Source organism: Desmodus rotundus, chromosome 1 (assembly GCF_022682495.2).
Source record: "Desmodus rotundus isolate HL8 chromosome 1, HLdesRot8A.1, whole genome shotgun sequence".
Taxonomy (NCBI): Eukaryota; Metazoa; Chordata; class Mammalia; order Chiroptera; family Phyllostomidae; genus Desmodus; species Desmodus rotundus.
The window spans coordinates 132,016,654-132,039,221 of NC_071387.1; the positions used below are offsets into that span (position 1 = coordinate 132,016,654).

The window sequence follows — 22,568 nt, forward strand, 5'->3', positions numbered from 1 at the left end:
GGACACATGGACAAAATCAAGGGGGAGGGTGGGGGAGGGAGGGGGGTTCAGCTGGGGTGGGGTGGAGGGATGGGGTGAAAAGGCACACAACTGTAATTGAATAACAATACAAAATTAAAATTTAAAATTTAAAAAAAAGAAAAAAAAAAGGGGGAGAGAGCAATAGACCGCAGCAGTAAACAGACAACTCATCAAGCAGAAAACTCGACTATTGGAAGCATGTTTTATCTGGCAAAACATTACTGCATTACTGAGCAGGGGCTGCTGCTGGAACCCTGGGCGTTTGAAGCTTCAGATTGTTAGAAACATTTAATTGTATTAAACTGGGCCATGTCAAAAGGCTCCTCGGTAAAGATGAAATTTTCTATAACCACATCTTTAGTTAGCAATCTTGCTTTTAAATAAATGCACATATTTAACATATTAACTTTGTTCTGACTGCATGCTTGGCTGAATTTCCCAAAGCTGCTGTTTGATCATTTGCTGTTACAAAAATGTCTCCATGGGGAATTTCTCTTACTAGGGTTTAAAAATAAGCTAGAAAGTTTTAATATTAAGTGATTCTCTTTAAAGGGGGGAGTTAGTATGATGGAATTCTTAATACAACCTTAATCGAGCACTTCACCTGTCAAAGCAGGTACCTGCTTTACCTCATTTCATCCTCACAACAGCCCTGCCATCATCACTCAGCTTCACGGTCATCTCCTTACTGCCCGCTGTACTATCTTGCACCCGGCCTGGCAAGCAGAATTTCTCTAAGGCTCTAACCCCTGTCAGTGTCCCAGGCTGGATGCATGGAAAATGTTGCTCAGAGAAGCCACTGTCACAGTATCTCAGCATGATTGCTCTTTCTGGTGCAACCACCTGACTGCTGAACCTTTCCTGAAGCAACAACTATTTTCTGAGCTCCTAGTAAATGTTCAGTGCAGGGCTGCCTGACCTCTGCACCCAGGGGCCTTTCTAAGTGCTGCACATGTATTCAGAGGTGGGTGGAGGATTCGGATCAATCAGAGACCTTGAATCAGTCCAAAAGGGGGGGAAGGGGTTTGTATGTCTGAGAAGGAAGAGCAAGGTCATTGTAAGACAAAGAAATACTGACTTAAAAGCCAGACAGGGGACTTGATGTTGGGGGGTAAACACACAATGCAATATACAAGTGATGTATTTATAGAACTGTGCACTTGAAACCTATATAATTTTGTTTACAAATGTTACCACAATAAATTTAATTTAAAAAGTAGGAAAAGGGACAGGGAAAAGAGATTTACATGGGTTAGAGAAATCAACAAAAATTAATTTAGGAAAAAAGGAGATTTTCCTCCAGATTCTCAAGTTAGGAACCTCTGTGGCCAAAAGATAACCTGCTCTTACAATTCTGTGTGGGATTCGTCAGTTTGGAAACCGTCATCTTTGATACACATACATAACAGTTCAGTGCATTTACCAGAATCAAAGAGTTTATGGAGTATTTTACTCTGTAGAATCCTTTTAGTTTGATCATCGTGATCAACTTAGTACATGCACCTGGCTTACCAGCTTGATATTCAGGTATAAAATTTTAAGACAAAGAGTAGAATTTAAAAAGAGTTCCATTGAATTGCTGGAATTTACTGTTTGAAAATCTACAGACACAGGTTAAATCCCCAAACACCTGTACACATATTTTCAACATGTGATGTCATATAACTGACTTTTTAGGGGTATAATTCATTCATCAATTACTTTAACCATCAAGACAGATTCATGTTCATAATAAACATCAATTGCTTCATGGAGGGTGTGTCCATATGCACCTGAACCAGAACGCACTTAATGGTGTGAGTCCCACCCTTCTGCTTCTCTGCCATCGTCACATCCTGCAAAACGGGACAATGACCACACCTAACTTTTCATTAAGGATCCATGAAACCACACCTCTACCTCCAAAACTCCTAACCCCATGTGGTTGCTTATTTCTGAAATTATTCTCGATTATCCTGAAACAAAGGATTTTATTCCTTTGTTTGGCTAATGGGAGTTGCCCCCTGTTAAAAAGCACCTGTGTTTGTATAAGCCATTTCACCTCAGTGAAGATGCATTTATGGCCCTTGCCCTTAAGAGAGCGGGTAAACAATAAGGTAAGTCCAAAAGGGGAGAGTAACAGCTTGAAGTTGGGGTAATGAAAACAGACTGCTCTCTTCACAGTGTGCTCAGGACTCTCTGTTCTATAACACATGACAACTTCTTAAACCTACCTGTGTGAAAAATCCTATGTTATTTAATAACAGTCTTCAGTCAAGCCTGTTTCTTTTGGCTTTGCATGCGATGGTTTGTCTTACTGGGAATGGTTGTCTTTGGCTGGGCAAATTTGAGGTGCTTAGAGACAAAACACCTAGAGAAACAGATTAGCTGACCTTGCTTGGTCTGCTCACAAGAATTTTTAAAACTTCCTCTTAAGATCCAACATTATACAAGAAGATTCTTCCTGGAAACAGTTACATTAGGGATTCCCAATCTTTTTGGACTAGTTTGGCCTCTTGACAATTTTCCCTTCCTGCATAAAATGTTTGACAGCATGAACTACCTGTAAGTGTAAATACATGAGACTTTGTTTTGAGGCTTGTTGTGGTTTTTTTGTAATTTTTTTGAACTGATTCTTAAAATTATTGGAATCATCACAGCATGCTGAGGACACTTGGTTTGCCCCAAGTATCAGCATGCTGGCCCAAGATGTCCATGCCCCAAAAGCCAACTTTTGGGGGAGATAATGCAACTGCTGATGACCTAGTCGTCAGGCTGTTTTGGAGCCATAACAACATTTCTTTGCCCCTCATCCCGTGAGTTTTACTTATATCAGAGGCCCATGGCAAAGCCTGGAAGGGTCAGAGTACTATATAACAATTATAAGAACTGAAGGGATGCTTTATTTTTATGGCTGGTTCTATTTACCAGCAGATGGCTCTATTGCATAACCAGGAAATGCACACATATAAAATCGGTGGGCTCCTAAACCAAAGTGAAAACAACAAAGGAGCAGGTTTTTCTTTTTGACTTTTCATATTGTCGTGTAATTTTAATTGATGGTCTCAATAACCATAGAGTAGTCAGGAAGCCTTCCAGCCTCAGTAGGGCCCGTGACTGAGATTTCTGCGCCAATTGTGCATCCTCTTTTGCTTTCAGATGAGAAAAAAGCAACTTATGAACAATTTTGAGGGGCAAAGTCTACAATCTGCTGATTTGTCACATTAGCTGCGCTCTGGGGAAGGATGATCTGATTCTAAACCTTGTCATGTCTTTGCTTTAGTGCAGGGGTGCCAAACTCACGTTCACCGGAGGCCACATCAGCCTTGCGGTTGCCTTCAAAGGGCCGAAATAATTTTAGAACTGTGTAAATGTAACTACTCCTTAACTGTTAAGGAGTTGAAATTACATTCAGCCATTACATACATTACATTACATTTGAAGGCAACTGCGAGGCTGATGTGGCCCCCAGTGAAAATGAGATTGATACCCCTGCTTTAATGGAACTTGAGATAAGAAAGTGACAGAGGAAAAAAAGAGTGTCTCTGAATTCAGGCCACTGTTCCTCAAGAGAGGTGAATGTGAAGAATGTAGGCCTTCTTGGTGACATCTCTTATTAGGAATGTGAAATGTTGGCCTTACCCTCTTGAAGGAAAGTTTCCTTGGTATGAAGAATAAAAGTTTGAGACTGACCAAATTCCAACATGGGTAATTTTATTTTAACTTTTTAAAGCTATTCTTCATCAGAACTTAATATGCACTCTTACCCTTCTTTTAGAACCTAAATGCTAAATAAGACTATTGCTTTCATAATGTTTCGCTGTTTCATTACTGTGTTGAAGGAGAAAAAGGAGATGGTCTGTGTGAGGTTATTCAGCCTGTCCTTAGTCCTTAAAGTTGTTTGCGCTGTGCTCAGAACCCCATCCATGTCAAAAAGTGATGTTTGATTTTTTTTTTTTTTTTTAAAGAAAGAGTCCCTGGAAACTGGACAGATGACATTTATTTTGGCACGTCTTGAGGCCTTGGAAATTTGCCGGCAGGAAACGGAAGCAAAGGCTAAGGCCTTAACTGAGCAGGTAATACCTGTCACGGTACTGGAAAGATAGGTTCCTTGGTGTTCGCTTTTGCAAGTATAAATCTAAATACGTGTTTTAACCTCTGCGATTATTCATACACACTCATGCACACGTGTACAAACACAGTATTTCATTCATTTTAGAGATATAACAATAATTACTTTAATCTGTATGGACCTTTTCAGTCTTTACAACTCCTTTTATATTTATACTTTGATTTTCATTCACCACAGCCCATGAGTTAGGCAAGCCATCTTTAGGCAAGTGGTTTTCCTGAATAAGTGAAACATATTTACACTAGAAACAGATAAACCCAGAGGTAAAATAAAACCTATAGGAGCCACACAGAAGTAATTTTCTCAGATTGAGGAAAGAGAGTTTTCCAAATATTGGCTTCCCTCTTGCTCTGTACAAACTCACAGAAACAAAGCAGGACCTCAGCCCATTCCTCCAGCCTGACCCTCTATAGGTGACCTGCCTGCACAGCAGGTCTCTGATTTCAGGGACAGTGAGTGGGGCTCTCAGCAAAGCTCAGCGCAGGGGCGGGACCATTTCCCAGCAGGATTACACTCCACAAACAGCATAGCATGCAGTGCAAACTCCACTTGTACTATTGTCCTTTGCCCCTGCACAGGGGCGTTTGGCCCCAGAGAGCAAAGCCGCCTGGAGTCTGGGTCCTCTGGCAGTGCCCCACTGCTCACTCTCGGTGACAGTCAGGGGAGGAAACCAGACATCAGAAACCAGGAGATGTTATAAACCTGTATTGATTTATCATGGATTGGTATATTTTGATGATATATTTTTAGAAACTTTTGAAAAACAATTTTGAGGGGTTTTTTTCATAACAAAGTTCTGCCCAGCAACATTTGATTGCATCCAAATTTTTTTAAGAATTCTTGCAGAGCCCTGGCTGGTGTGGCTCAGTGGATTGAGAACCAGCTTGTGGACCAAAATGTTGCCTGTTCCATTCCCAGTCAGGGCACATGCCTGGGTTGTGGGCCAGGTCTCCAATTGTGGGTGTGTGAGAGGCAACCAATTGATCTTTCTCTTGCACATCAATGTTTCTCTCCCTCTCTTTCTCCCTCCTTTCCCCTCTCTCTAAAAATAAATATTTTTTTAAAGAATTTTTTTGTAAAACCTGGGGTGGAGGGAAGATGCTTGTGTTATGAGAAAAAGAAGTTTGATTAACATGTAAGGCAGTAACACACACAAAAATGGCCTCTATTTCTTTTTCAATTTACCAACAGAACGCATGTCTTGCTTCAGAGTATGTCTATTGTTTACTGACTAAAAGTGGTCGCTGCGAGGGGCCTCGGGGGCTTACATCATTTAATGAAAAGGTGTTGCTTTATGCCCAGAGACATTTGGGAAAGTTTCTACATCAGCAGCACACCATAACCCTGGCCTACCAACTGGAATTTCCTCTGAAACAAATAAAAACAAGCCTTAAACTGTGGCAAAATTAGGAATTATGAAAAATATAACAATGAACATGAGGCACGACTTCAAAGAAAAAAGCCGAAGAATTTCATGACCTCCAAACCTGGAAGAAATTTTGAACATGCAACTAAAGGAGGGCACCCTTGTGGGCATTAGTTTTTGCACTAAGATACATGGTTATTTTGTAATGGAATGTCTTTTAATTATTTCTCATTGAAATCAGTAAAATTCAAGTCACTCATAAATATACTTATTTCTTTTTTGGTCTTTATAAAATGTTTATCCAATACAAACAGTTCCTAATATTTAAGATTCTTAACTCAATGATCCCTTTATGTAACATCAAACAATTGGATCCATTTTTTTTTCAGTGTTTAGAAGATTAAATATATGAAATGGAAACTGGATTTTATTCAACTTCTTTGCACCTTCCATAAATAAGATGCTAGTTAGGTGTTTGGGGAAGAAAGATATATACGCGGGGCTTCTCTGCCCGAGTAGCTCGCAATCAAAACAATCACTGAAAGGTGTAAAGAGTAAAAACAGGTATTTGTAAGGCTCCCAGAGAAACTGCCTCGTGTCAGTAAGTTGGAGAAAATGTGTGTCTTATTTTCCTGAGGTATTGCCCTTGGAGTTGCCAGATTTGTATGACCAACCGAATTCAACTGAAAATTGGCAATGGTTTGAGGAAAAGGTGGGTATAATGTGTCAAAAAATAAACAAAAGCACATGACAGGCATTTTCAGTGTTATATTTTTAATTAAAAGGTGAGTATTTCACTAGGTTTGGCTGTCTCCACTGTTACTGTTTTCAGAGGATTTAATCCTAAAATTTTTGCTTTCTCCAGTGTTTTAGTTTAGTCTTATTCTTGAAAAGATAAAAACTGTAAGAACACCCACTCCCCCCCCATTTTAAAATTCAGTAGATGTTCTAAAAATGGGGTGATGGAAGGATAATGAAAGGGAAGGGGAGCAGCTGACATTTCTTAAGATTAAGATATGAGAAGATTTCAAAATAAAACACCTGTCTCAAACAATCAAACGTTTGTCCACTGGGTGCCACTGTCTTCCTTACCAGGCTGTGCCACTGATGGTTGCAGAAAGAGAAATCGTTTTTAGTATTTAGGACAATGACGTGTGCGTGTGTGAGAGAAAGAGAGAAACCAATGTTTTTGCCTGTATACATGTCAACATCTTAAGGCTTCTTTTAAATATGATTTGTCACAAGGATGGTGAGAATGCTGGCTGGCTTTCTCTGGTAATCAACATTGTTTTGTCAGCCCTATGGCTGAGCAATGGCCCAATGGGCTGGCCTGGTGGGCTGGAAATGGGTGGGTAGGGAGAGCAGAGAACACGGCGATGACGAAGATTTGTGCTGTCACTAAGGAGTGTAAGCTCATGATATTGTCAACCAGGCATTCTACCACTGAGAAAAGGGTAAATCTCACTGTTAGCCCAAATTCTACCTCTTGGCTTTGCCTGTTAGAGAAGAACATAAAATTAACTCAGAATTAAAAGTATAGATGCCTAGGGTTTAATCTACAGTAAGCATCTGTTGATCCTGGGCCTTAGTTTACTTAAACGAAACCTTTCTAAAGATCCTTTCAGCAAGGTCTCTGTTGCTTCACTAATGAGAAGAAGAAAGAGAGAAAGAGTGAGAGAAGAAGGAAGGAAAGAAGAAGGAAGGAAGAAAGATAGGTAAAAAAATAATGAGAAAATAAGGAGATTGTGTCCATTTTGTCTGTGAGGTCACATAGTAAACAGAATTCTTGTTGGCTTCCCTCTACCTAACCATTATTCTTTATTTCTCTGCAGTCATGTCACCATTGTCAAAAAAAAGTAAATATGAGATCAGAATAATTTTCAATTAAGACATAATCTGGGCTATTCACAGCTGTAGGAAGTAAGTTTGTGGCAATTCAGTTGGACAGAGTGTAAAAGGGGTTTAAGACTCCAACTCTCATGCTGAGTTACAGTGGTAAATAACTCATAATATTAGCAAGTTTTACTAAAGAAAATACTTAATTATAGTTACTATAGTTTAAAATCAGGGGGAGGAAACACCTGGAAATCGTGTAGTAGATAAAAAACTAGAAGCGGGATAGGAAAGAAGGAATAGTGTTAATTTGAAAGTTATATAAGCACCCTTATGTTCATCGTGGCATTATTTATAATCGCCAAGATTTGGAAGCAGCCCACTTCCATCAGTAGATGAATGGATGAAACCACTATGGGACGTTTACAGAATGGAATACTACATGGCCATAAAAAGAAGAAAATTTTACCCTTTGCAACAGCATGGATGAACCTGGAGAGCATTATGCTAAGTGAAATAAGCCAGTCAGAGAAAGACAAATATCATATGATTTCACTCATAAGTTGAGTCTAATGAACAAACTGAACTAACAAACAAAGTAGAGACAGACTCATGGATAGAAAGCAGGCTGACAGCTTGGGAGATGGTGCTGGGAAAGTAGAGGGATTAAGCCAAAAAGCAGAGAAAGAATTCATGGACACAGACAACAGTGGGGTGATTGCCCAGCCAGGGCAGGGGTGTGGTGGAGGGAGGGTGGGTGGAAGTGGAAGAGGGTATGGGGGAATAAATGGTGATGGAAAATAGTAAAAGAAAAAGTAAACTTGAAAAAAGAAAGAGAAAAGGAAGCATTAAGGAAGAGAGGGAAAGAAGAGTAAAAAGGTTTCTGTAGAAACTCATAAAAGCAGCTTTTGCACGTGTTCTGGCTTTTATCACCAGTGCATAGAGGAGGGACAAAGAAAGACGCTCTGGGGGCAGCATTTTGACCATATGTGAGCAATCAGATCCTACAGCTTTTGTGCTGAGATGACACAGCTTTTTGTGCTAAGAAAGTGTCAGGAAAACCCAGTTTCACAATGGAGCACAGATCCAGAGACACCTCAGTGCAGAAGAGGCAGCAGGCCATTTCCTGAGATGCTTCCTCTGGCAAAAAAAAAAACATTGGCCCAGTGTCTCATTCATCAGCAGCTCTGGTTCCCAGCTCCCAGCAGCAGACCCAGGAGGGCTCAGGCTTTGTTTCTGCCCCACTACTTGCTTTTATGACCTTGGGCAATTTGCTTATTTTCTCTGAGTCACAGCTGTCTGATCTAGGAAAGGGGTAAACATACTGGTTCCATAGGGCTGTTGTGAGAATTACATAAGTATATGTGGCTCTTAGGAGGTTCTCAATACATGTACACTTATCTTCACCCCTGTTGGTGGTCATAATAGAACCGGGTGATCCTCTGTGTCTTTGACAAGTGTGTGGATGTGTGTGTGTGTCTGTATGAAACTTCCTTTTTTTTTCCATTGATGTCTCTCCAAGTGTTTGAAAGCTACCCAAACATAATACAACAGCTCTTCTCCAGTGCTCACAATCTTATAGTCTTTCAATGAGGAAAAGTCCTTCACAGCCCAGCTCCCTTGTCCCTGTTTGGCTTTTTCACCATCCTGCTTTCTCTTCTGCTCTTTCTCAGCTTTTCACTTGGTAAAGGGGTTTCGGTACTTAACCTTGTTCTTCCTTTCTGCATCATCTGTTTGGTCTTCTGTTTTTACCCATTCTCTGATTCTGCTAACCCCCCTGTGCTTATATCTGGTCATTTAGGGTTTTCTTAAGGAAACTAGAGAATAGGGGATCTGTGGTCATTTTCCCATCTGGAGGTGAATCCAGTAACTACTGTGTAGTCAGAATTAGCTTCAGGTGTCTTCTAGATGTTACATCAAGCAAAATACTAGTGACATATTCACTGCACCCTAAACACTAGCTGGGAAAGAGGTGTCATGATTTAATGCAAAAGCTGGAGGTAGGAAGTTTGGTGGGGACCTTGACCTTTATTTTCTAACAACTGTGTTTTTTTCAGGTAGGAATGAGACAAGACATAGAAAGGGGACCCTTTATGGCCTTTTGGACCATAAAAATAATTTTGCTCCTTTTGTTTTTATAAACAGAGATTTATCGGTAAGTCTCAAAATGCAGAAAAGTTTCCATGGAGGCAACTATGAGAGTTTTATTTCCCAATTTTTGGAAAAAACACATCTGATTCTTCTTCTTACTTCTTAGTAAGAAGCTGACTTATATGTAAGTTAGGTTTAATTTTTTTTTTCCTTACCTGGTGAGAGGAACATCGTTGAAAACCAAAAATAAAACTTGCAACAGGACCTTCCTGCACCCTCTCTCTGTAGTGAACTTGACCAGTTTAACAACCACAGAAGATTCTTCTTCCTTTTTTCTACCCTCCCTGCCCCCTACCCGGGGGATCTCCCTGCCTAAGGTTCCTGTCCATTTTAAAGAATAACAGAAGCAATAATGGAGAGAAATAGTGAGAGGGGGGTGAAGTGAAGGGGTGTCTAAGCTCGGATCCTACGGGAATGCATGCCTGGTACCAGAGGCCTGCCTGCACTGCAAATGGTGAATCAGGAATGAAGGAACTAACATTAATTAAGCACCTACACTCTTCCAGGTACTGTGCTCAGATTTATAGAAGAACCTTAGGAGGTGTGCTATTGTTATAACCCCATGAAGAAAATAAGACTCAAAAACATTAAGTCATTTACCCAAGCTTATACAGTTAATACATGGTGAAGCTGAATACTAAGTATTTTTAAAATTCAATGTCCCTATTAAGAACATGTGGTCATAGGCCAAAGCCATTTAAAAGATGTGGTCTTCTCAAGTGGCACTGAGCAAGAAGTCACCTTGGTTCCCAAAGTGGAGCCTGGAAGGCCTGATAGACTGGGTTCTAGTCCAAGTTTCTGATTCAGGGGATCTGGGCTGGGGTCAAGACTTTTCATTTCTAACAAGTTCTAACTCCAAGTGAAGCTGAGTTCCAGCCCTAACCCAAGCCTACAGGCCAAGGCTCCTCTTCCCCCTTGCCCTGTGCCCCCACGTGCACAGGAGCTGAGTGAATTAGGTAGGGTTAGTCTTGGGTACATAAAACAAACAACCCAAATAAGAATGGCCTCACCAAGTAGATGTTTATTTTTCATTCATATAAAGTCAGTCTAGATACAGGCAGCCCAGGGCAGGCGTGGTAGCCCTGCAACCCTCAGAGGCCTGGGCATTCACAGATGTGGCTTCCATCCCCAAGACCCAAGACACAGCTGCGGCTGCAGCCATTCCAGGCACGTGTGCAAAATAAGGGTAGGCAGCTGCCAGCTGAGCAGCCCCTTTAAAGAGCTTTTCTGAAAAGCTCAACACATTTTTCTATATCCCTGACCACTGCTATTTGCATGGGGACTAAAAACTGTGGATATTTACCTGGGCACATTGCCATTCCAAGAGTATGGGGATTCTTTTAGTACTAAGGGGAAAACGGATGTTAGGTTGGCCAATTGCAATCTCTGCCTGGCTCTTTCAACCCCTTGACCATGCTGTCGCACATAGTGCTTTGTCCTGGTAACTTTAATGTTCTTTGGCAAGTGGATACCCAGTTTCCCCAGCACCATTCATTGGAGAGACAATTCTTTTCCCGTGAATGTATAACCGAATAGACTCAGTTCTGTTCCATTGCTCTGTAACTGTGTGGCTTTGATGAGGTACTGTTGGCTGGAACCCCCTGGGAAATTTTTGAGCTGAGACTTAGATTCAGTCTCCCGGTTCAGAATATCCCAGTGAACCTCTCCTATTTATGCAGTAACTGGGGGTTGGGTAAATCTTCTAACTGACCCTTTACCTTTAACACTCGGTATAATGAGCAAACACAGTGACAAAAGACTAGCACGTTTGACTTTAATAACCAAAGTTATTCATCATTTTATACCTAAGGCTCTAAAATAAACTCCCATAATTTGCCTCTCAGTGTTCATTCTTTATGTTCTTTAAGTTTAGGAATAGAAAGAATATAGACCTCCAGCAAATTTTTAGACTTCTAAATGTGTGTATAAGTGGCTAAAAGTGATTTGATGCATTTGACTTGAGATTGCCGCCCCCCAAATGTGCTGGTTCTTTTTCATTGTTTAAATGCAACAGTGAATCTGTTGATGTCAACTCTATTTGAAATAAGTAATGTGCCCTTGGTAGGAGTATTCATTTCTGCAAATGCTCAGAAGTTATGCTTGATATGCCAGTCTGAAATCATGAGTTTTTGTGAATGAGTTTTTGTTTTCCAATCTATTGGAGTCTATTTTAATTCCACAAAACCACAAGCTGTTTGTTTGTCCTGGAGTGGGTTTCCTTACCACCATAAAAGGTAGTTATTGGGAATTTTGTTAAGCCATGTAATTCTGGCTAATTTCACAGCAGAAGAGTTCCCTGTTAAAACACACACATGCACCTATCTAAGCAGATGTCGATCCTCACCCCCATACCAGATTGTTAGGCATCAGTTGGGAGCCTCAGAGAATTCGAGGGGAAAAAATACAGGCTGGTGAAGAGATGCGTTGTTCTGAACAGAGTCGGGCACAATGACAAATGGGCTTCTGTTATTGTTGTTACAGGCTGGATGTGGGGATGTGTGGACTGCAGGCCTGTTACGTAACCAAAGACTTCCTTTTGCTTGTAAATGTCAAGATCACAAGCAGCTTTAAATAGCTGACTGGGTGCTAATAAATGTAACTTTCTTGTCTAAGGAAAAGCAAAAGGCCTCCTTGTCCCTTCTGAGTCATGGCAATGTGGATAAGAACAGGTGTCTTTTTGTGCAGGCGTAACCTGCCTTTTCTTCATAAATGTTTCTCAGAGATGGCAACCTTACTTTCACTTTGCTTAATCTCTACACGGAAATTAGTAAATTAGGTATGTGTTCTGGTTCAATTATTCATATAATCGTTCAGTAAATATCTGTGGAGCCTGTACTGTGAGCTAAGCATTCTGCTCTGTTAGTCCATGTATTTCTCCTAAAGGCCCTGGAAAATTGTGTCCCTATTTTGCAAGTCAGGAAATGTCCTTTGTGGGATCGCAGCCCTCTTGTCTGCTCTTTCTATACATTCTCCCTTGTGACCCGCCTTTAGGCCACGCAATCTGTTGAGAAGAACCGAGTCTTCATCATTAGTCCCATCTTCTTCCTGCCCCCATGCCTGATATCCACCTGCCTGCTGAGTATCTCCACCAAGATTCTCCAAGTCAATTCACATTATCAAACAAATTCCAACAAGTTTCTTCTTCCATTACTTGTCACTTCCTCCTTCAAGTCTGGGCTAGATGTCCTTCCGAGGTGCTCTCATAATTCCTCCCCCACTTTCCCGCCCCCACCAAGTATAACTGTCTACATGTACCTTCCTCTGCACCATGTGTCCCAGGGAAGAAAGTCCGACAGTGACTTCCCTGAGGTCTCAGATCAAGTTAGGGTTTATCCACTTATCTCTCTGATGTCAAAGCTCGTGCCCTTTCCATCACATCAGTTGGGGATGGCCTCAGGAGAGCCACTAAAGGGTTAGGTAGGGGCTAGAAATACATTTTTCTTCCCATTTTTCAGTCCCTAGGATTTCAAGGAGAAAATGTTGGATGGCCTTGTGTTTTGTATATGAAGAGCTCAATTATTAGCCTCAGGGAGAGTTTAATGTTTACATTTGGAGTTTTTAAATGCAAGTCTCTCACCATTGTTGAATGGCACCCTTGAGCAGATACTCAAAGTGGAAAATATTTGCATAATACTAACAGGTTATTGGCCTTTTTCCCTATTACTCTTTCACAAGTTGATAGAGAAGTTTTCCAGATCCACATGAAATATTGAACAGAGAGCAGGTATGAGACTCCAACTGTCCTTTACATTAAGCCAGACATTAAGGCGATCTGAGTAGAAAGGGAAACTCCTGAGAGAAACTCCAGCACGGCAGAACGTACTTCCCCCCGTTGGAGAGTGGAGAGTGAGCCCTGTGAGTGCTCCGAGCAAGGGCAATTGGTGCCCTGTTCCCAGAAAGCGCTCTGAGAACGTACTGGAATTAGAGCGACGGGCTGTGTCATCAGGATAGGTCCAGACCGTTGCCACTGTTGGCGTCAATTTCTCAGAATCTGACATTACTGCTTTTTGACTTTTATATCCAAGCACTTGACTTTTACATCAAAGCAAGTGAATTGTGGCCTCACCTTTTCCCATGTTTCATTCTCTCTGTTATTCTTATCTACCAATAAGGCCCAAAGAATATTCTGGAGGTTAAAGGAATCTTAGGACTCGCTATGCAGGGGCCCTCACCTTATATTTCAATTACAGGCATGCCTTGTTTTATTGTGCTTTGCTTTACTGCACTTTATAGATACAACATTTTTTACAAATTGAAAGTTTGTGGCAACCCTACATCAGTTAAGTCTATTGGTGCCATTTTTCTAACAACATATGCTCACTTTCTGTCCCTGTGTTACCTTTGGAAATTCTTTTGTTAATGTCATATTTGTTATGGTGATCTATGGCCAGTGATTTTTGATGTTACTACTGTAATCATTTGGAGGTGAGATGCCACAATTCCTGCCCATATAAAACAGCAAACTTAATTGATAAATGTTGTCTATGTTCTGACTGCTCCACCAACTGTCCATACCCTCAACTCTCTCCCTCTCCTTGGGCTTTCCTAGTCCCTGAGACACAAAAGTATTAAAATTAGGCCAATTAATAACCTTACAAAGGCCTCTAAGTATTCTAGTGAAAGGAAGAGTTAAATGTCTCTCACTTGAAATCAAAAGCTGGAAATGATTAACTCAGTGAGGAAGGCACGGCAAAGCTGAGACAGGCCGAAAGCTAGGCCTCTTATGCCGAATGGTTAGCCAACTGGTAAATGCAAAGCAAAAGTTCTTGAAGGAAATTATAAGTGGTACTCCAGTGAGTACACAAATGATAAGAAAGTGAAACAGACTTGTTGTAATAGGGAAAAAGTTTTCGTGGTCTGAACAGATGATTAAACCATCCACAGCATTCCCTTAAACCACAGGTGGCAAACACAAGGCCTGCGGGCTGAATCCGGCCCTCCACCTTGTTTTATCTGGTCCAGCACCTTGTTTCTACCTGGTGGCAGTGCCAAGCTCCTTGCCCCATAGTTAAGGCATAGTTACATTTACACAGTCCTAAAATTACATTCAGCCCTTTGAAGACAACCGCGAGGCTGATGTGGCTCCCGGTGAAAATGAGTTTGATACCCCTGCATTAAACCAAAGCCTAATCCAGAACAAGGCTCTAACTCTTTTCAACTCCATGAAGGCTGAGAGAGGCAAGGAAGCTACATAAGAAAAGTTTGAAGCTAGCAGAGGTTGGTTCGTGAGGTTTAAGGAGAGAAGCCATCTTCATTGCACAAAAGTACAAGGTGAAGCAGCAAGTACTTCTGATGCAAAGCTGCAGCAAGTTATCTGGAAGAACTAGCTAAGATAACGAGGGTGGCGACAATAAACAACAGACTAACGATGCAGACAAATCAGCCTTATATTGGGGGAAGGTGTCATCTAGGACTTTCATAGCTAGAGAGGGGAAGTCAGTGCCCGACTTCAGAGCTTCAAAGAACAGGCTGACTCTCATTTTAAAGGATAATACAGCTGAGAACATAAAGTTGAAGCCAAGACTCATTTATCATCCCAAATATCCAAAGGCCCTGAAGAATTATGCTAAATCGACTCTGCCTATGTTCTGTAAATGGAGCAACAAAGCCTGGATGACAACACATCTGTTTACAACATGGTTTACTGAACATTTTAAGCCCACTTTGAGACCTACGGCTTAGAAACAAATATTCTTTCAAAATACTACTGCTCATTGACAAAGCACCTGGTCACCCAAGGGCTCTGATGCAGATGTACAACGAGATTAGTGTTGTTTTTGTGCCTGCCAACATAACATTTATTCTGCAGCCTGTGGGTCAGAAGTAGTTTTGATCTCATTTTATTATTTAAGAATTACATTTCATAAGGCTATAGTTGCCATAGATAATGATTCCTCTGGTGGATCTGAGTGAAGTAAATTGAAAACCTTCTGGAAATGAGTCACCATTTTAGATGCCATTAAGAACTTTCGTGATTCACGGGAAGAGGTCAAAACATCAACATTACCAGGGGTTTGGAAGAAGTTGTTTCCAACCCTCATGCCTGACTTGGAGGGTTCAGCACTTCAGCGGAAGAATAACTACAGGTGTGGTGGAACTAGCAAGAGAACCAGAACTAGAAGTGGAGCCTGGAGATGTGACTGAATTAGGGCAATCTCACCATGAAACTTGAACCAGTGAGGAGTTGCTTCTTATGGATGAGCAGTGCAAGTGGTTTCTTGAGGTGAATGAATATGCTACAAAGATTATTGAAAGGACAACAAAAGATTTAGAAAATTACATAAGCTTAGCTGATAAAGCGGTGGCAGAGTATTATAAAGATTGACTCTGATTTTGAAAGAAGTTTCACTGTGGATAAAATGCTATCACATAACAGCAACATGCTATACAGAGATCATTCGTGAAGGAAAGAGTTGATCAAATGGCAAACTTCATTGTTGTCTTGTATTAAGAAATGGCCTAGCCACCCAAACTTCAGCAGCCACTACCTTGATCAACAGCAGCCATGCTGTCAACATCGAGAGAAGACCCCTCACCCGCAAAAAGATTACAATTCATAGAAGGCTCAGATGACAGTTGACATTTTTTAGCAATAAAGTATTTTTTAAATAAGCTGTGCACCTTGTTTTCTAGACATAATGCTATTGCATATTTAATGGAGCATAATACAGTATAAACATAATTTTTATATGCACTAGGAAGCCAAAAAACTTGTGTGACTCACATTCTTGTGCTTTTCACTTTTTGCTGTGGTTGGAAACCAAAACTGCAATATCTCTGAGGTATGTCTGTATTATTGACCTTTTGGTAAATATTTTTCTCTGCTTTACTCAGAGCTTCAATGTTTCTTCATGTCCCAGAGTTTTCTCCCCTTCCAAACTGGATCCAAATTATGGGTTGAATTGTGTCTCCTCCAAATTCAAATGTTGAAGTTGTAACTCCCAATACTTCAGAACATGTCTTCATCTGGAAATGGGGTTTTTGCAGGTGTAATTCATTTTTATGAGGGTATAGTAGAGTAAGATGGATTCCTAATCCAATAGGGCTGGTGTCCTATTAAAGTTGGAAATTCGGAGACAGACATGCAGGGAGAAAGCCACGTGAAGATGAAGGCGGAGACCAGGGTCATGCCTCTATAAGCCAAGGAACACCAGATTCCCAGAGATTCACCAGTAGCTACAGTGGAGACACAGCCCTCAGAAGAGACCAGTCCTACTCCTACTGACATCTTGATCTTGGACTTCTCGTCTCCAGAACTATGCAACAGTAAAGTTATGTTGTTTAAGCCATCCAGTCTATGGTGCTCTTTTATAGCAGCCGTAGCAAACTAATACAGGGGGTAACAGTGCTTCCAAATTATAGGTCTTTGCAGTTCTATTTTAAGATGTGTGTAAACTGGAAGTGACTGGAAATAACTTGTTAAAGACAGAACTATTAATAAACATAAAAGTTTGTTCTGTCTAGGATTGGAGTAGGATGAGGGATTTGTTGCTTGTTTTTAGCTGTAAAACTGAAATGAGACCAAACCACTTCCATGAATTAAGTGTAGCTTCAGAGCCAGAGATTTCTTCCCATTCCACAGACAGGATAGGTAATTCTTCAAGTGCTTGAATCTGTTATGTATTGCCAAGGAATTTCATAGTTTGTGCCACTAGTCTAAGTCAGCTTGTGAAGCATTTAGCGCAAGGGAAGCGTCACCCCTCTCTCCCTAGCATGAGCCGCACAAGGTTTTGCCAGCTCTGTTTTGAGTGCTTCCTGAGTAACACGGGAACCTGTTCTGCAGTATTAACTGCTGTGTGTATGTGTGTGGGTTTGGAGGAGAAGATCTAGGAGTACAGACAATGAAAGGGGATGAACATAAAGATCTATATGACTTAATGGGGAGGTTTTCATACTTGTACTCTGTGATGAACTGGATGAATGGTGAGGGGAAGAGGAGTTTTAAAGAGATTTGTGACCTATACAAATGGATGGGTGGTTCCATCACTCATACATCTGATAAGCAGTTAATCTCCAAAATTTATACTAAACTCAATGCCAAAAAAACAAACAACCCAATTAAAAAGTGGGCAAAGGACCTGAAAAGACACTTCTCCAAAGAGGACATACAGACGGCCAATAGACGTGAAAAGATGGGCGTCACTGGTCTTCAGAGAAATGCAAATTAATCATAGTGAGATATCATCTCACAACTGTCAGAATAGCTCTCAGATTTTGATAAATAGAGGATTGGAACAAAAGCAAAATCTTGCCAAGGAAATTGAGAATCAGGAAAAAATCCAGAGAAGCATGACCTGGAAGCAGAAATAGTGTTTCAAGAGGCATGGAATACTCAAATGTGTAATATTTTACCAGGAGGAGGTTTACTACTAGAAGGTTGAATGCGATGACCAGTAATTTGTCCATTGCACTTGGTAAAATGAGGATTATAGGTAACTTTGACAAGATCAGTTGCAATAGAGCAGTGAGAGACATTAGCCAACTGAAGAGAGGTTAGGAGAGAAGTATAATTCAGGGCAGCTCTCTTCCCAGCCACTAGAAAATTTTTTTCTGTAGTATGAGAAAAGAGAGAGAGAAAAGAGAGAGAGAGAGGAGAGGGAAATGATGGTAGAGTGAGAGAGTTCTGAGAATCTAATTTGAGACACAGAATCACCTGTGTGTCTACTTCCTAGTTAAAAGACCCAGTTACTTCTCTCTCTTTTTTTAAAAAAAAATTTATTTTTAGAGAGGGGGAAGGGAGGGAGAGAGAGAGGGAGACAAACATCAGCAGTGGTTGCTTCTCACATGCCCCACAATGGGAACCTGACCTGCAACCCAGGCATGTGCCCTGACTGGGAATCAAACCGGTGACCCTTTGGTTCACAGGATAGCACTCAATCCATGGAGCCACACCAGCCAGGGCCCAGTTACTTCTCTCTTTAATCTAAGCTAATGTGCATTGTCTTTCTGTAACATAACAGAAATGGTCCTGGCAAATAGAGGAATTAAAAACCTAACCAAAACTTGAACTTAGTACAATCCCCACCAAAGGAATGCCCTCACACCTGTTTCTTGATAGTGGGCAAAGAAGAAAAGGACAAAGAAGCCTTCCAGAGGTCAGAAACAGAATCCAAAAGGTCGGAAACCTCCAGTCACTGAGTGCCTGGACAGGCTTTATTATCTCTGACAACAGAATGTAGTGTTTGCAATAATCCACAAATAATGTAAGTTGTTTCCTCTTGTCCCTTTTTCTAAAGGGAAATTATAATGTGATTGTCCTGTTTTTACTACATTTTAGACATATTATGGAGATACACTTTTTATTTAGTCTGCAGGCGCCATATCATGATGAGACTCATCTAGATTTGAGTCAGGGAAGATTGCACGTAATTCGGAGATCTGAATGTGAAGCTGGATGCAGTGACTTGATAGGACTTTGAGTTGTCTCTTTTTGGGAGGGAGGAAGTGCATCTTTGGATTAATGTAGAATAGATGTACCATATTATGCAGGAGTAGCTGGGGAACTGAACACCCTTATGAACATAAGGATGCAATTGTGCTGAACACCGAGAGAGTGACAATTAATTGGCCTCTGTTTTTATGTCTACCTTTTCTGGAGAATTGCTCCTCCTAGTTTCAGTCTTGTAATAATTCTGTGGCTGTCAACCACAGTATTCTTGGCTATAGAAAATGATCTTTGAACATATGACATAGGTCCAGTTAGTATGATATTCCTTTTTCCTGACCATAAATATTGACCCAGGAGAGGTCACATGAACAGGGGTGGGCAAAATAGAGTCCTTTTTCAATTTGTTACTGGAGGGCAAATTGTCTGACAGTTGAGGTCATGAACCTGGAAGGCTATAGGTAACATTTTCCACTGTGTGAAGAAAGTTTGTCTGCACTGAGGCTCAACATATAGGAGCAGAACCAAGATAGAGAGTTAAAAAGAGACAGAACACTAGGACTTCTTTGGAGTTTGTGAAATCTAGTTCAGTGAAACAAACATCTACTTCTGACTTCCCAGCTATACAAACCAACATTTTGGTCTTTAAAAAAAAGGGAGAGTATGTAAGAAACTGCTAACAGTGTAGGTAGGCAATCATTTTATGAAGTTGGAGTGGGTAAGAAGCACAGAAAAGGAATGATGGAGGTGGAGGTACAGAGAGTTCAATGGAGCACTTTCATACACAGGAATTATTTCAAGACTATAACATGTTTATATGCTGGACAGAATCGTCCAGAAAGAGTGAGAAAGACAATGCAGAAATGGATTGGGGGGGGGAGGTGCAGAAGTTACAGAAGCAAAGGAGTTGTGACAGACAAGACGGGAGTCAAAGCCCAGTGAACGAGCGGGCCTTTGTAGTCAGAGGAGCACCTTCTCCATTTGTTCAGTGAGGATGCTTTCCCCTTCAAGGAACAGAAACCAAATTACAGTCTTATAATAAGGCCAGCTATTATCTCACATAAGAGTAAGTCTAGAGGTGGGGCAGCTCCAGGGTCAGCTCATTCAGTGGCTCAAGAAAGTCACCAAGAACACAGGTGTGAGACACCCTATGCTCCGCCATCCTCAGCGTTGAGCGTGTCACGCTTGTAAGATATCCGCAGCGCTTTTAAGCATTATATTCAGTCAGAATACCCTGAAAAAAAGGGATGTGTTACCCACTGGGTGTCTTGTTTAAAAATCTAGTGAAGTCCTTCTCAGGCTTCAAGGGCCTCTACCAGATTGCAGGCCCATGTCTAAAATACTCTTTTATATCTGGGAATGAGACCAACATGACTGGCTTAGTTCAACTGTGATTCATTCCATGGGGCTGGACAAGGCCAAGCTCCCCAAAAGCATAGCTGCTCGCGAATCCAAATCTGCTGTCTGGTAGCAAGGAATAAATGGGAAACAACTGTTGGGAAACATGAGCAGTGTCTGCTGTAGCAAGGTTTATACACTGGCTGGTGGGAAGGGGCAGGAGCAGCCATCTGGCAGCTTCTGTTGTTTTCAGTGAATTATTGATGAAGTGGTCATTTGGAGTAAGGCGTTGGGTGGAAGTTTGAAGAGAGAAAGTATCAAGTGACATTTGAGCCAGAAGTAGAGAGTAATGAATAGTTATCTCAGAGAAGAGGAAAGCCAATTTACTAGAAGAAAAATATAATGCTATTTTGATTTCAGAGCATTGTTGAGTACCTGTCTGAGATTTGTGTTGATTAATTTAAAACAAAACCAGTCAATCCAATATTGTTATTTTTTCCTAATAACTTTCAATAAATGGATGTAATGTTAATAATTTTCTTGACGATTGACAGCTAACTAGAAAGTCATTTTATTTTATTTTTATGGAGGTTAAATTTATGTAACATACCATTAACCATTCTAAAGGACGCAATTCAGTGCCATTTAGTGCATTCACAATGTTGTGCTACTACCACCTCTCAAAAGTTTCCACACTTCCTCTTCACACCCAGAACACGTTGTGCTCATTAACTAATCACTCCCCATCCCCCTCCTCCCGTTCCCTGACAACCATTCATCTGCTCTCCGTCCGTCTCTATGGGTTACCTATTCCTAATATTTCACATGAAATAATGCAGCATGTGGCCTTTTGTGTCTGGCTTCTTTCACTGAGCATAATGTTTCTGAGGTTCATCCCAGTGACAGCAAGCATCAGTACTTCCTTCCTTTTTGTGTCTTAATAATATTCCTTTGTGTGCATATGACACAATTTGTTTATCCATTCATCCGTTGATGGACATTGGGTTTCCACCTTTAGGTATTATAAATAATACTTCTGTAAATATTTGTATACACGATTCTGGGTGAATATATGCTTTTATTTCTCTTGGGTACATACCTAGGAATGGAATTTTTGGACTATATGGTAATTCTATTTTTAACTTTTTGATGAAACACCAAAGTTTTTCACTACAGCTGTACTATTTCACATTCCTATCGCAATGTATATACAAGGGTTTCTATTTCTCCACATCTTTACCAACTACTTTTATTTTTCCATTTTTAAATTATAGCCAACACATGGACAAAACCAAGGGTGGGGTGGAAGCAAGGGAGGGAGGTGGGGATGGCTGGGGGGCGGGTAAATGCAGACAACTGTAATTGAACAACAATAAAATAATTTTAAAAAAAGAATTAAGCACCTTAAAAAAATAAAATAAAGTGGTATTCTTCATGCAATATGAAAATAAATAAGTAAATAAATACATAAATTATAGCCATCATAGTGTCTGTGAAGTGGGATCTCATTGTGGTTTTGATTTGCAGTTCCTTAATAAACGAGCAAAGATGGTGACTTTTTTAAATCAAGAAACATTTCCACTACTATGCTCTACAACTGAAATCTATACAATATTGAATGTAACTGTAATTGAAAACATTTTAAAAAGAATTTAAAAAGAAATATTTCTAATTTTATTCATAAAATTGTTAATCAAAATAGCAAAGTGGATTTATAGAGCTACAATTAATAACAAAGAGGAAGTAAATGAAACATTCCAGAGGTACAGTAAAAACTTGAACTTCATGGTGACATCTACCTGCACTGGGAATGCTCTTGACCTTATTTTCATGTGCTTTTGGCCATTTATATAACTTCTTTGGAAAAATGTTTATTTTAAGTCCTCTGCCCGTTTTTTAATTGGATCGTCTTGTTGCTGTTGGATTGTAAGAGTTCTTTATATATTCTTGATACTAAATCCTTATCAGATATATGATTTGCAAATATTTTCTCTCATACTATAAGTTGTCTTTCACTTTCTTGATAATATCCTTTACTGCACAAAATTTTTTAATTTTGATGTTCAATTTAACTATTTTTCATTTGTTGCTTGTGCTTTTAGTGTCAAAGAATTCACTGCCAAAACTGAGATCTTGAAGACTTTTATCTGCTGTCTTCAAAAAGCTTCTTTTTGCACTTATAATTAGGTTAATGTTGAGTTAATTTTTGTTTATGGAATGAGGTCAGGTACAACTTCGATACTTTGCAGGTGGCTATCCAGTTGTCCCATCATCATTTACTGAAGAGACTCTTCTTTACCTATTTATGGTCTTGGCACTGTTGTTGAAAATCAATTGGCCGTGGATGTTCGGGTTTATTTCTG

The 22,568-nt window shown here is 40.3% G+C and overlaps 1 protein-coding gene across 1 annotated transcript in view; it reads left to right on the plus strand.

The window, feature by feature from the left end:
• The window catches only part of CCDC192 (coiled-coil domain containing 192), a 181,680-nt gene that overhangs the window by 21,806 nt on the left and 137,306 nt on the right, over positions 1-22,568 (plus strand). Inside the window, exon 3 of the mRNA XM_024571287.4 lies at positions 3,969-4,076. Coding sequence (XP_024427055.3) covers positions 3,969-4,076 — 108 coding nt within the window. The remainder of the gene's footprint in view (positions 1-3,968; positions 4,077-22,568) is intronic.